The sequence below is a fragment of the Octopus sinensis genome, linkage group LG9, assembly GCF_006345805.1.
Source record: "Octopus sinensis linkage group LG9, ASM634580v1, whole genome shotgun sequence".
In the NCBI taxonomy this organism is placed as follows: domain Eukaryota; kingdom Metazoa; phylum Mollusca; class Cephalopoda; order Octopoda; family Octopodidae; genus Octopus; species Octopus sinensis.
Window position 1 is genome coordinate 89,245,572 of NC_043005.1, and position 14,696 is coordinate 89,260,267.

General features: G+C 36.1%; 1 protein-coding gene across 3 annotated transcripts in view; it reads left to right on the forward strand.

Moving 5' to 3' along the window:
• The window catches only part of LOC115215466 (protein ITPRID2), a 123,607-nt gene that overhangs the window by 37,027 nt on the left and 71,884 nt on the right, over positions 1-14,696 (forward strand). For 2 of the 3 annotated variants that reach the window (XM_036506076.1, XM_036506077.1), the window contains exons 3-4: positions 9,081-9,220; positions 10,528-10,675. In XM_036506076.1, the coding sequence (XP_036361969.1) occupies positions 9,081-9,220; positions 10,528-10,675 (288 nt within the window). Of the gene's footprint in view, positions 1-9,077; positions 9,221-10,527; positions 10,676-14,696 lie in introns of all 3 variants that reach the window. The other variant, XM_029784629.2, reaches the window with a different exon arrangement.

A 14,696-nucleotide genomic window follows, 5' to 3' on the forward strand; every position in this document is an offset into this window, starting at 1 on the left:
TTGCACCACTCAAATGACAACCTTGCAAGCCATGGGTCTGTTTGGGTGGTTGTTGCTGTTGAAGATTGTTACAAGGCTGGAGTGCAAATCCGACTTCGACCTCTTTCAGTCGCCTTTGTCGACACAAGAAACATTGGGTCTATTCTTTGACAACAACATGCCAGTCCCCCACACAACACAAAGCAAAAGAGGATAAAACAGAATTATTTCTTTTAAAATTTATTTTTAGCTTTTGTCTGATGACATTGCAAGAGATGTCAGCTGTGTCTCGCAAACAAATAAAACCTGACTAATAAAGAGAGACAAGCTTAACAAAACAAACGTTTACAATGTCAGCTAGTTTTAATTACTGTTTAATAAATTACGGAGTTTGTTTTTTTCCACTGCAACATATTGTGTAAAAGTTCTTTCTATTTTGATTATTTTCATTATGGGGGGGAGAGGGAAGGGGGTATTTGTATTTTGTCTGGGGTAAATAAGTTGCCAGCTAAGTTTTGTTTGAGGGCTAGGTGACCATCTGGTTGCCCCAAACGCCCTCTCTTATGAAGAGAATACCGTCTTTCACTCCTGTTCAACCTTCAACACACAGGTGTCTTCTACACACACACACACACACAACCTAATCACTTTATGCCATGAAGAACAACCTTGAAAATATCTTTCAAGAGGGTCACGATGAATTTTTTTCTCACAACACAAAAGATATATCCTCTACTTATATCAACAAAACAATCTTATATTATGTCCTTCTTAACACATAAAACCACGTCTATAGCTAAAGATCTCACAAACACTACAATTTCTGGGATCTTCAATCTCTGATGATCTTTAACGATAACCTCATGATACTCGAACGAAAAATATATTTCACCATGTTCAATTGCCGACAAAAGCTTATGTAATATTTTCTCTTCAGCGTTGCTCACACGTATAGGACAGTCATGTTTGCCCTCTCTCTCTCACACACACACGCACACATCTCATTTGCTTCCATCCCTAGGATATACTGAAGGCAGTGGATTGTGCCCAAAACAGTCCAGGGGTCCTTTTAAGTGCCAAGTTCAATAACTCTGTGGTCATTTTGTCTCAGAATTTTTCTAAATCCAAGCATGACCTCCCCTGCGTAACTTCCCATTCCTTTTTGTTCTTGCATAACTGTCTTGTTTACTATAATTTTAATTAATTTCTTATGCTGTTACAGAATTATTATTATTATTATTACTATTACTAGTAGTAGTAGTAGTAGTAGTAGTGCTCAATTTATACTCAATAAGTCAGGTTTTAAGGTGGTTACCACAAATATATTGGTTTTGCATTTGCTTCTAACTCTGAGTAGTTGCCGATCAAACTGACTCTGATCAAGGATGCCTCAGCTGTAACTTTGCTCTCAGACATACAAGTAGTGTTGGTGATCCAGCATGGCCACAGCTTCTGACTGAAGCAAGCAAAAGAATAGTCTATCCGGAACTGCATTATCTGATATATCCTTCAGTCTACAAGACAATAGGATGTGATTTGAGGGAGATGTGGCTGCTATATTTAATATGATAAGCAATGTTTGTATCTCCTTGTCTTGACAGTGTGTGATAGCTGTAGACAAGCATCACTGTCATACATGCAGTGTCTTTTGTTTCCCGTCTTTAGGGCTGACATGTCTGGCTAAGTGTAAATATCCTCTCTCTTGGAAACAAGGGAGGATTGGCAACAGGAAAAGCTTCTGAATATTTCTCAGTGGATTCTATCTGACCCATACCAGCATGGAAAAGTGGATGATAAAACAAGGATGATGATATGTATGTATGTATGTTTGTATGTATATTACATATGTATGCATGTGTGTGTATATATAAATATAAAGAAGAAAAAGAAAATGGAGATTGGGAAGTTAATAATTGTTTATCGTTAACAACTAATCAATCATCATCCCTTACAGCTGTTTCAATTAATACTCAGTGAATCTAATTAAATATTAAATTCATATGACCTGAGCATAATATCTTCAGAGGGAAAGAAAAATATACCCTTGGATGTTTTATAAGTGTTTATGGATTCATTATAGCGGACTGAATGATACTGTTTATGATTTGTATTTTTATATGTTCGGTCGAGGGGTTTGTAGGTTGATTGGAGATGAGATAGAGTAGGTAAATAGAATTAGAAAAATAAATGAATTAAATAGAGATGATAGAGGAAATTTAAATATAAATATGGTAAGAACGGAATGTTTGTTTATAAGGTGTAAATAAAGTTAAGAAAATTTGTATATATGCAAGTATGTACGCATACATTTATGCATCCAAACATCCATATATATATATGTGTGTGTGTATATATATATATATATATATATATATATATATATATATATATACACACACACGCATGCATATACTTATGCATATACACACACATATATATATGTGTGAACACATTAACATATATACACACTCGCACATACATCTATGTGTGTGTGTATATATATAATATATATATATATATATATATATATATATATGTGCCACCGACACAGGTGCCAGACGAGGTCTGCCAGCCTCGTCTGGCACCTGTGTCGGTGGCACATAAAAAACACCATCCGAGCGTGGCCGTCTGCCAGCCTCGTCTGGCACCTGTGTCGGTGGCACATAAAAAACACCATCCGAGCGTGGCCGTTTGCCAGCCTCGTCTGGCACCTGTGTCGGTGGCACATAAAATCACCCACTACACTCTCGGAGTGGTTGGCGTTAGGAAGGGCATCCAGCTGTAGAAACACTGCCAGATCTGACTGGACTGGTGCAGCTTTCGGGCTCCCCAGACCCCAGTTGAACCGTCCAACCCATGCTAGCATGGAAAGCGGACGTTAAATGATGATGATGATGATGATGATATATATATATATATATATGTTTACACTTTTTACCCATCACCCCTAAGAAGAAGTTAATATAGATCCATGTTGATCAATTAATTATGCACACACACACACACACACACACACACACACACATATATATATATATATATAGAGAGAGAGAGAGAGAGAGATTGTTTGAAGTGGTGTAAGATTTTATATATTAAGGAAAGGGAGGTAGTCAGAATTTTGGATAATCATTTATGTAGCACTTTCATCTCATTTCAGAGATTCATCATAAATGATTTTTTTACCAAAAATTTGTGCCTTTCATATATGAATTAGTTGGAAATAACTGGAGTGGGTTGGTTGAAATTACATTGTATTTTTGGTCAGTTGTCATGCTAACCAGCTATAGAAAAGGATTTCTTGATTTTTTTTCAACTAACACATGTATAAAAGGCAATTTTCTGTAAAACATTCATGATGAATCTCTGAAATGAGATGAAACACTAAATAATTATCAAAAATTCTGACCCCTTTCTTCTTAAATATATATTTATGAAATTTTATTTGATGATGGTGGATGACATATCATGATGTAATCTTTTGTGACTGCATTAAATAAATAAAATTCTACCAAAATGGCTGTTGGAAATTTTAAACACCATTTGAGTTTACTCTTAATACCTACACCACATCAAGGACTCGTCCTTGAGTCAGATCTAAGGTTTAAATTGGATTTGGTACCTGCATATCCACAGTATCCTACCACCCCTTGGTGTATTCAATGATGAACTCTGTTATTGCACCTAGCCATTTCTAGTACCAAAGAGTTAACATGCCTTGATTCTTATGAATCCATACAGCAAAATTATTATGGATGTGTATGTGTTTGTTTATATGCATATGTGTGTGTATATATGTATGTATAAGCATGCGTGCATATATATATATATATATATTATATATATATATACATATATATATATATATATATATATATATAGAAATACTAAATCAAATTTCACAAAATATAATATTAGAAAAATATAAATTAGGAAAAAAAACACCTTTTAATTTAATTTAATTTTTCATTATTGAATTGATAAAAGCTGTTTTTTTTTCTAATTTATATATATACATATATGTATGTATGTATATATGTATGGGTGTTTATATATATGTGTATGTGTATATATATGAGTGTATATGCATGTATGTGAATATATATCATCATTTAATGTCCATATTCCATACTTCACACACATAAACACACACACATAAACACACACACACACACACATACTTATATGTGTATGTCTATAAAAAAATATATGCCACTCCTTGGGAAATAGTGATTGCAGGTATGTCCAAGGATAATTAAATAGTCTACTGTGTAGACATTATTCTAAATTTAAATTCTAAATAATTATATGGTAAACAATGTGATGTCTGCTGGCATCTAAATTACAATGGTAATAAGCTCTTTAATATTAGAGTTGTGTCATATCTGCCACACCTTTTGTGAGGCTGTCTATTGTGGGCTTTTGTTTTAGACACTTTTTTCTCATGTGTGTGTGTAAAAGTGTATATTTATTAAACTGCCTATCTGTATACACACACACACATGTATATATAAATGCATATATATATATATTATATAAAATCCATTCTGTCTGTCTGTGTGTGTGTCTTCTAGGACCTCGGGCATCCTCCATCCAATTGCACTCAAATTTGATATGTAGATACCGACAGTATCAGGGCATGTATGAGTCTTGAAAAAATTACAAAAATCGATTCCAGGTGATAATGCGATCGATAAAGCCGTGGGAGCGTGCATTTGTACATCCAAGTACATCAGCTGTTGCGATCGATACTGCACGTATGCGAGAAAAATGCACGTGCAGTTTGTGCAAAAAAAGCCGGCTGGCTTGAAATAATGCCACAAAATGCAGTACATTTAGGAGACAGAAATAGTAAGATGCAAAAGAAATATTTTCTTCAAACTTGGCATGAAGGAAGGAAAGACTATTTGGTTTCTCAAGAAGTTTTTTTTTTGCTTTATCTTCGTTTAACAAAACCAAAAATTTTTATTTTAAATAAAGGCATGCTTAATTATTTTTTAATGAAAAAGAACAGATTGCTTTTATTTCAGCAGATATGATCAGCACCGTCCATTGGACAGGGGAAACCTTTGCTCTTATATATATATATATATATTATATATATATATATAATATATGTTATAAGGGTGAAAAGGAACACACGAGTTGATATATATGAAAAACAAGTAAAAATAGAAAATGCTAAAATAATTTTATAGTGAACATTTCAGTACCGGTTTCGGTCATTTTGAGACCTTTTCAACTGTAACGATTAAATAATTAAATTTAGAAAAATTAGAAGAAAAGTTTTTTTTAAAAGAATATTTCTATAGTAGTGTTCAGATTTAAGTGGCATTCTGCCTTCTCTGACTCCCTTGTTTGCACTTGTGTGTTCGAGGTAGTTGTGAGCTCTTTGTAGGGTAGTAGAGAGAAGGCTGGTGAGGAAAGGGGGTGGGAGAATCTGGGAGTGCCCTGATGGTCGTATTTTGAATGGTCAGTGGCGGCTGGCAGTCCTCAGTTCAATTCAGGAGAATATTTATTGACAGGCTTCTTTATAGAATTAGCGTAGGTGTTATACTAAAAAACATTAGTGACGAACTTAAGGGGTAGGGGATGGAGAAGAAGAAGAAGAAGAAGAAGAAGGAGAAGGAGAAGATGACGATGATGGTGATGGTGGTGATGATTATGACGACGATGATGATGATCGTTATCATCATCATCGTCGTCATAATCATCACCACCATCACCATCATGTCATCTTCTCCTTCTTCTTCTTCTTCTTCTTCTTCTTCTCCATCCCCTACCCCTTAAGTTCGTCACTATGTTTTTTAGTATAACACCTACGCTAATTCTATAAAGAAGCCTGTCAATATAAATATTCTCCTGAATTGAACTGAGACTGCCGCCGCACTGACCATTCAAAATACACCATCAGGGCACTCCCAGATTCTCCCACCCCCTTTCCTCACCAGCCTTCTCTCTACTACCCTACCAAGAGCTCACAACTACCTCGAACACACAAGTGCAAACAAGGGAGTCAGAGAAAGGCAGAATGCCACTTAAATCTGAACACTACTATAGAAATATTCTTTTAAAAAAACTTTTCTTCTAATTTTTCTAAATTTAATTATTTAATCGTTACAGTTGAAAAGGTCTCAAAATGACCGAAACCGGTACTGAAATGTTCACTATAAATTATTTTAGCATTTTCTATTTTTTACTTGTTTTTTCATATATATATATATATATATATATATATATATTCATATGTGTGTGTCTGTGTGTCTGTGTATCCATTGATGTCACCAACAGTTGAATACAAAAGCAGCTTTTCTTAGATTAATTCTTCTTAGAAGTCTTTTTGTGCATTCCTGTACTGGAAATATTTTCTTTAGTTCACTTTGAATTTAACGAATTTTGGCTCGCCTTGAAAACATGTCAACATGTATTTTTGGAAATATTAACTTTAATGATATTTTCTATATCTAAATATGTTAATACAATAGAAACAATTGTCAGCTTTGTAAGGTGAATTCTATAATTAAAGATGTGATTTTTCTCTATATGTATTTTTCTTATCTATTCATCCAACCAACCTACTAAAACCCTTTCACAATCTGAAGAATATATCATTGGCATTGTCCAAATAATCTTAACATCGGATTCAGAATTCATCCAAGGCTGGGTTCACATGCTGCCATATGCCCTCTACACAATTCAGGCTCACAACACATCAATTCGTTGCTATACAATTACTTTTCCTCAACAGGCTCTGCTCTATTTAATATTATCCACAAAACAAATCAATGAAAGGAAAGATCCCATCACCTTCAAACGATATTTGGACAAATTTCTTCAAGGGATACCAAATAAACCACCTATACTTGGATACAGTTCAGTTAACACTTGAATGGACCATGATATGATCAATTCAGTCAACCATGATACCACAAAACTTGACTTAAAAATTGATAGATTCTACCAGGCAGTGCTATTATGTCAGACTTGACCTGAGCCAATCTTTGGCTGGAACATAGCTAAGTTATATATATATATATATATATATAATGTATATAGACACACATTATAACTGAAAGGCTCCTGTTTATGAGTACATTGAGTAACTTGTTTCAGGTCCTCAGCAGGCACAGTTTACCAGCTGAAGATCAGAAATGAGTAACTCAAGAGAACTGGAAATAGCAACCCTTCAGTATCAAAGAATATTCTACACTTTTTGAGTCCTGTAATGTATCATTTTTCTTGAATCACAGGAGTAGTATTAATACCAAACGGTAATATTTCTCTCCACTTAAAAGTGGATGTTGTGCTAGAACACAAAACACTGCATTATTTAAAAGCAAGAGAGAAAACTCTCATGTGGACTTGTGGCATGTATAAGCACTTGTGTTTATACTGCTAGAAGGAGATAATTGTCTGCTACCGCTGCCAGAACTGACAGATCACTGCAAGTGCAAACATATGAGAGGTTCTCTCATGATAAATAATGCAGTATTCTGGGTTCTAACACTACAGTCAGTTTTAAGTGGGGATAAATATATATATTCATATGTATCCTTATTTTATTTTATAATATATTTTTTTCCATACTGCCATAGGTTGGACAAGACCTGTTGAGGCTGTATTCTCTGGTTGTCCACATAATGAAACTCCTCAGCAGCAGGAGAAGTTTTTTTTCACAGCAAAATGCAAACAATGACAAAGTCACCTTAGTGGCCATATTGATTTATGCTTAGCACCCAAACAATGTCAACACACACATACACACACACACACACACACACCACACACACACACACACACGCAGCAGTAATATCATTGAATAATGCTGTCCCATTACATGTGTCAACACCTTCACTTTTTCTTAATATTTTTCTATCATATGAAATGTCAGAAATTAATAACACAATTCCTCATTCCTCTGTTGTGTTTATATACTCTTAGATAACTTTGTGCTTCTCTCTCATTGACTCCTCTCTCTCTCACCTGTTACATGTCACTCCTCGCTCACTTACTCACTCTCACACACACATACACACACATGCGCACACACACAACCAAAGGATCCTTCTGTGTCAATCGATGCCCTTGGCAGTATGACATAACACTGTGAGCATCATTTGCAACATTATGGAGGAATGTGGTGAAGGCAACCCAGCTAGAAGGATGAGAAGCCATGGATTCTGAAAGCCAGAGAGAAGACAACCTGTCGAGAATAGGAATTCAAAAAATATTTCTATGAAGGAGATATGGACTCCTTAAGGCACAAGGAAGGTAACTCACCTGAGAAAGCAGTAATTCTGAATCCTCATCATCATGCACCCATTTTCCTTGTTGGAGCTGACAAAGCTACAAGCTGCACCAAACTCCATTGTTTTTATCCCAGTTTCTGTGGCTTGGTGCCCTTTCCAATGCTGACCACTTCACAAAGTGTTCCGGGTGCTTTTTACCAGTATTGGTTCCTTTTCACATGACACCAGCATGGGTGCGATATACGTGGCATGAGCTCGGATGTTTTTCACACGGCCCTGGCACAGATGCTATTTGTGTGACACTTGAACGGGCACTCCTTATGTGGCACTGGCATGGGTGCTTTTTATGTGGAACCAGCTGAATGTAAACTGTTATAGTGTAGAGAGGACATTTCAGTCCAGTTGGTCAGTTTCTTTACTGTGAGGTGACACAAAGAAATGCTCTCAACCCATAAAGTGATGTGTGATAGGAAAGATGTCCAGCTGTGAAAAAAAACACAGAGAAGACAAGAGAGTCATTTCAATGATGAAAGCCTGATTGTGTCAACAGGGTTAATCAGGTGAGTATTACCTGTAGTAGTGCGGTGGTAACCAGGTGAGAATGTCTACCCATGTTATAAAAGGCCTTTGACCATCTGCTAATGATTGCACCCACTTTCTTTTTTACAGATCCCTCCTTTCTGATTGGGGGCACTACTTCAGGGCTACTCATATCAATGTTGGTATTGTTGAAGGGTCTGGGGAGTAATGTGAATGCTAAGGGGTTTTTGGGTGGCAGCAGTCATCTCTGTGTCTGTGATACTCACTTTATAAGCCAATGAAACACTCATTCTTGTTTATTTGATTACTCAGCAGTCCCAGCCAGTGTACTCCCCAATCATCTGAACTGTATGAGCCGAAGGTAAAGGATACAGCTGCACCATGTAAGAAAGTACCCCACAATACCCCTCATGATGTACCCCATGGGGTTGATGATTTACCTTTGGGTGTTGAAGGTTTGTATTGCCCTTCACATACTTCTCTTTCTTTCCTCCTTCTCTTTTACTCTTTTCAACCCTTGTTCTTCACACTTGGAAGTGTTTTCAAACTTAGATATTTCAATCAATTTCTTATAAAAAGTGCTTTTTATGACTACATGCTAACACCCTCTCTCTCTCTCTCTCTCTCTCTCTCTCTCTCTCTCTCTCTCTCTCTCTCTCTCTCTCTCTCTCTCTCTCTCTCTCTCTCTCTCTCTCTCTCTCTCTCTCTCAGTAAATATGTATTTTTAACTTTGACCCATAAATAATAATAATATTAAGGTAAATAGCCTGAGGATACACTGGTGGATTTATGTATTAGTTGTAGCCTTGATACACACCCCACCAGTGCAGAAACACATGTAGTGTTGATTAGAAATACATTCTTTCCCCACAGACTAATAACAGGTAAATTATATATTATTGTATTTTATAGTAGGTTATTTTAATTGCTTATATTATTTTATTGGATATAACTTCCTATGTGTATTCTGTACAATAAGGTTATCCTGAAATAGGAGTTGCGGTTCTATTGGTAAAATTCCAAATTCATAATTATATATATATATATATATATATATATATATATATATATAACGATGATGATGATGATGATGACACATTTATAAACATTTTTTTCTGAGAGTTACAAATAACGTGTCACAGTTCACCTTGGTGTGAGTTTGTTCAGTGCATTTTTCTAGTAGAAGATGAACTAGAAATGTATTATTGGTTTCTTGTTCTTCACACAGACGTGATTGAGACTCAAGAAGTGGTACCCCATCAACTTGAATGAGTCTCTCAAAAATAATTCTACTCAGTATTTTCCCAAAAAAGCTGAGGGGAGGATTACTTTGAGAATTATTGCAAATGTCTTTTACCACCTTTTCCTTTCTACAACACCATCAGCAAGTGAGTTAACTTTCTAAACTGGTTTTGTTAGCCTCCCTGCCCCCGTTAAGGTTACATATATCAAAGCAAGTTAAAGGTAGGTCCTCAGTCATGTAATAAATGTTGTATTTCAGTTGCCATGATTCTGTAATGCATGGAACTGAGAAGAGACTTACGTAAGGGTTGTGGTAAAAGTTAAGATGTCATCTTAGCTTTGTAGCTCAAGGAACAATAGTCAGGCTCGTTAATCAGCTTTCATCATCATATGTATTTCTGTGTGTGTGTGTGTGAGAGAGAGAGAGAGAGAGAGAGAGAGAGAGAGCTTGAAAGCAAGAGTAAGCAGTAAAAGACTAATTGGTTTTGTGTAATTGATGTTTATTGTTGTTGTTTCCCAGCCAATACCCTCAATGAAATACCAGTGAGTAAACTGAATGAAATGTCTCCCTCAAAGCCAAATGAAACAACAGCCTCTACCGTCAATGAAACACCAGTCAATAACTTGAACAAAATGACGCTCAATTCTACTTCAGATGAAAATGAGAGGTAGGTGTTCACGAAATTGAATTAAGGTAAAAAAAAAAAAAAAAAAAAGACTAACATTGATGAGAAATGGTGAAGTTGTTAAACTGTTGACTATAGAATTATTCCATCCTGATTTTGTGCAACAACCCAGGTCCTGGTCCCACCTTCTTTTACTCTTAATATTTTGTTCATGAAATGATTGATCAGAAGTGTTGTCTGCTAAAGAAACAGTTACTTGTTACATAGTGCTCCTGCTGTCTACAGCAATATATTCTACTTCCTCATGGGACCTATTTTGCACATTAACATTAGAAGGGTAGCATGTTTTTTTTTTATATTTTACCCTTACTTGTAGTACTTGATGCCATTAGATAGTGGGACCAATATATTATTAGCAGTATTTTGTTTGTCTTTATGTTCTGAGTTCAATCTCTGTTGAAGTTGACTTTGCCTTTCATCCTTTCAGGGTTGATTAAATAAGCACCAGTGAAACACTGGGGTCAATGCAATCTACTATCCTCCTCCCATAAAAATTTCAGGCCTTGTGCCTTTATTAGAAAGGGTTATTGTTGTTATGATTGTTATTGTTGTTGTTGTTATTATTATTATTATTATTGTTATTATTATTAATGTTATTATTATTGTTATTATTAAGGTGGTGAGCTTGCAGAACTGTTGGCATGCTGGGCAAAATGCTTAGCAATATCTCATTCGTTGTTACATTCTTAGTTTAAATACCACCAAGGTTGACTTAGCCTTTCATCCTTTCGGGGTTGATAAAATAAGTACCAGTTGAGTACTGGGGTCAGTGTAATTTACTTATCCTCTCCCCTGAAATTGCTGGCCTTGGAATAATAATAATAGATAAGGAGATAGTAAGCTAGCAGACTATTTTGCATGCCAGATAAAATGCTTAGCAGCATTCCATGTCTTTACATTCTGAGTTCAAATTCCATCAAGGTTGACTTTGCCTTTCATCCTTTCAGGGTTAAGGAAATAAGTACCAGTTGAACACAGGGGCTGGGGGTTATGTAGTTAGTTAGACCCTCCCCCAAATTCCAGGCCTTGCGCTTATAATAGAAAAGATTATTATTGTTGTTGTTGATGATGTTGTTAAGCTATAGCTGTTGGTATTTTTGCCATCCTTCTCATCATTATAGTTGATTTCTAACTTTGGTAAAAGACCACAAACCGTTTCTTGGAGGTGATGGTGGAGGGGGGGGGGCAGATAATCAATTAAATTAATCCTAGCAGTTTGCTTGTATTTCTCAATCCTGGAAGTGTACTTAACTCTCCTCTAACTTATAAAAAGGAAAACATGGCATTCAAAACGACGATGGTGGTGGTGGTGACAGCAGTTGATGTGAAAGGCAAAGCCATATGTCACTTTATTACACTTTCTATTGCATCAGACAGACCTTCCTAAAGAGACCCTCCTCACTGTGTCATCTTCTACCTCACAAAATATATTGCAACAGCAAACATCAGACTGTAAATCACTTGTTCTCTATTATCGTGGCACTCTGTCGGTTACAATGATGAGGGTTCCAGTTGATCCAATCAAAGGAACAGCCTGCTCGTGAAATTAACATGCAAGTGGCTGAGCACTCCACAGACATGAGTACCCTTAACGTAGTTCTCGGGGGGAACTACATCCGGGTGGCTTTTAAGCTAGTCTTTTATATGATAGACTGTGATTTAAAGGAGATATAACTACTGTTTCTAGCAGATCAAGCAACTACCTAGAGGTTCCTTCATTGATTTGTATAAGTGTTAAAATGGGAGAGGTATGGGTGGGGGTTATTAGGTCACTCACTCAACTAAAAGCAACTATTGTGTTTATAGACTGAACTTATGTAATATATGTTAATTTATGTATAGTTTGGTGCTGTTGCATATTCATAATGCTGCTCTGTCATGTGGGTTGTTTCTCATTACCAGCAACCAGTCTATCAACCAGTCATTTCTCTGCTGCTGGAACTGGTTTCCTTCTCTGACTTGTCCTTGGCAAAGGAATGAATGTCATGAATTTCTGTTTCTGAAACTTCAAGATTCAGAAGCGTCAAGTTTTGGAAGAAATTATCATTTCTAGGTTTGCTTCCCAACTGCATGGTTCTGGGTTCAGTTCCACTGTATGATACCTTGGCAAGTGTCTTTTACTGTAGCTCCAGTTTAACCAAGCCTTGTGAATAAATTTGGTAGACAGAAACTGAAAGAAGCCCTTTGTGTATGGTTGTGTGTGTGTATATATATATATATATATATATATATATATAGAACACCATGATAGACCGTTAGCTCCTACACACATTTTTTTTCTCTCCTTGTTTCTTTTCTGTGTATCTTTCTGTCGAAGAGCGTAGGCTCGAAACGTAATAGACTTCTTCTATTTCTATTCCTGAGCGCCATACATTTGTTTGTTTGTACTCCACCTGCCTTCGTCTTTTGTTTATTTTCGTAAACCATCTCGTTATATATATATATATATATATATGTATGTATGTATATGTATGTATGTATATATCATTGCTATTATGCAAAAGTGTTGTAAGTCCAAAATATTGCTTTTTCAGAAAATGAAAAAACAGTTTCACGCTTCCATTTCTTTTTACATTACCAAGTTTCAGCTTAACAATAATACTTTGTGGGGTGCATAAAATCGTAACTCCATGCATGGGTGATATTTTCAGTCAGAAATATTTTTACAAAACTGTGGTGTGGGGGGCTTGCTACACTTTTGAAAAATGCTAAACCTTTGTACTACACTTTGACAATTTTCATATCTTGACATCTGAAGCAGCTGGAGATAGGATAGTTTGACCAAAAGAACTGGGTATTACAAACAAAATTAAATATTGGAAAAAGTGCATTTGGCCAAATTTGGACATACAACAGTTTAACATAATAACAATCTTCCTGGGTCTACCCCTTCCACAGTTAGAGATCAATATGCTGGCTTCATTTCTTTCAAGCCTTCACTTGTTCTCTCCAGTCAAGGCCCATATTTCATTGCCATTTTCAAAGTAGGAATATATATATCTCTATATCTATAAACGACAAAATGTCTGTGTGTCCTTTATACAAATCCACAGTTTTTCACATAAAAGGCTCACATTTTCTATGGGCTTTCAAAACTGTCTGAGGGTGATCATGAAGATCTTTTCATTTCCTCAGTCACTCCAGAAAGCTATTAAAAAAATTGATAAACCGACCCCTTATGTCCATAATTTGCAGCCAAATTCGAGTTTTTTGCTTTCTTCTGCCTCCTTTTTCATCTGACTAATGGCATGTACACAGTCTCGCTAATTTTCCATGGTTATACCATTCCAGGTGTAAAAACCGAAGTCCAATGAATATTAATTACTCTCATAAAAAGTTCCAACTAACTCATAAACAACAAAACTGGCCCAGGCTGAAATATAATAAGAAACTTAGCTCTTGATTTAGTGAGAAATGTTTACTGCGACCTGGCAACAGCAGGTCATAGTGCTAGTATATATTAATAACAGTTTGACTCAGCTCCACACGACTTAAAGTTTTGCGGGTGCATAGGACATATTCATGTCATTTAGTATCTGATGAGACAGACATGTCGTGTGTGCCCACAAAACTTTGTCATGTGAAGCTGAGTCAAAGTAAAATGACATACACCTGACTCCGAACCACTGTGCTCACACTGCTACTTTCTCTCCATCGCTTCACTCACTTGTATGTGTGTATTCATGCATGTGTTGATATGTGTGTGTGTATTAAATTCTGCCATGTTCAACTTTGCCTTTCATCCTTTCGGGGTTGATAAATTAAGTACCAGTTGCATACTGGGGGTGATCTAATTGTCTGCCCCCTCCTCCCCAAAACTTTTGGGACTTGTGCCTAGAGTAGAAAAGGATATATGTGTGTGTATGCAAACACACACACACACACACATACTCACGCACACACAGAGACATACACACACACATGCACGGACTCTATAAATGTTGATATCCGGTTGCCTGTTTTTATTGGTTTGCCAGTTAGAGGCATGGACCTATGTAATGAG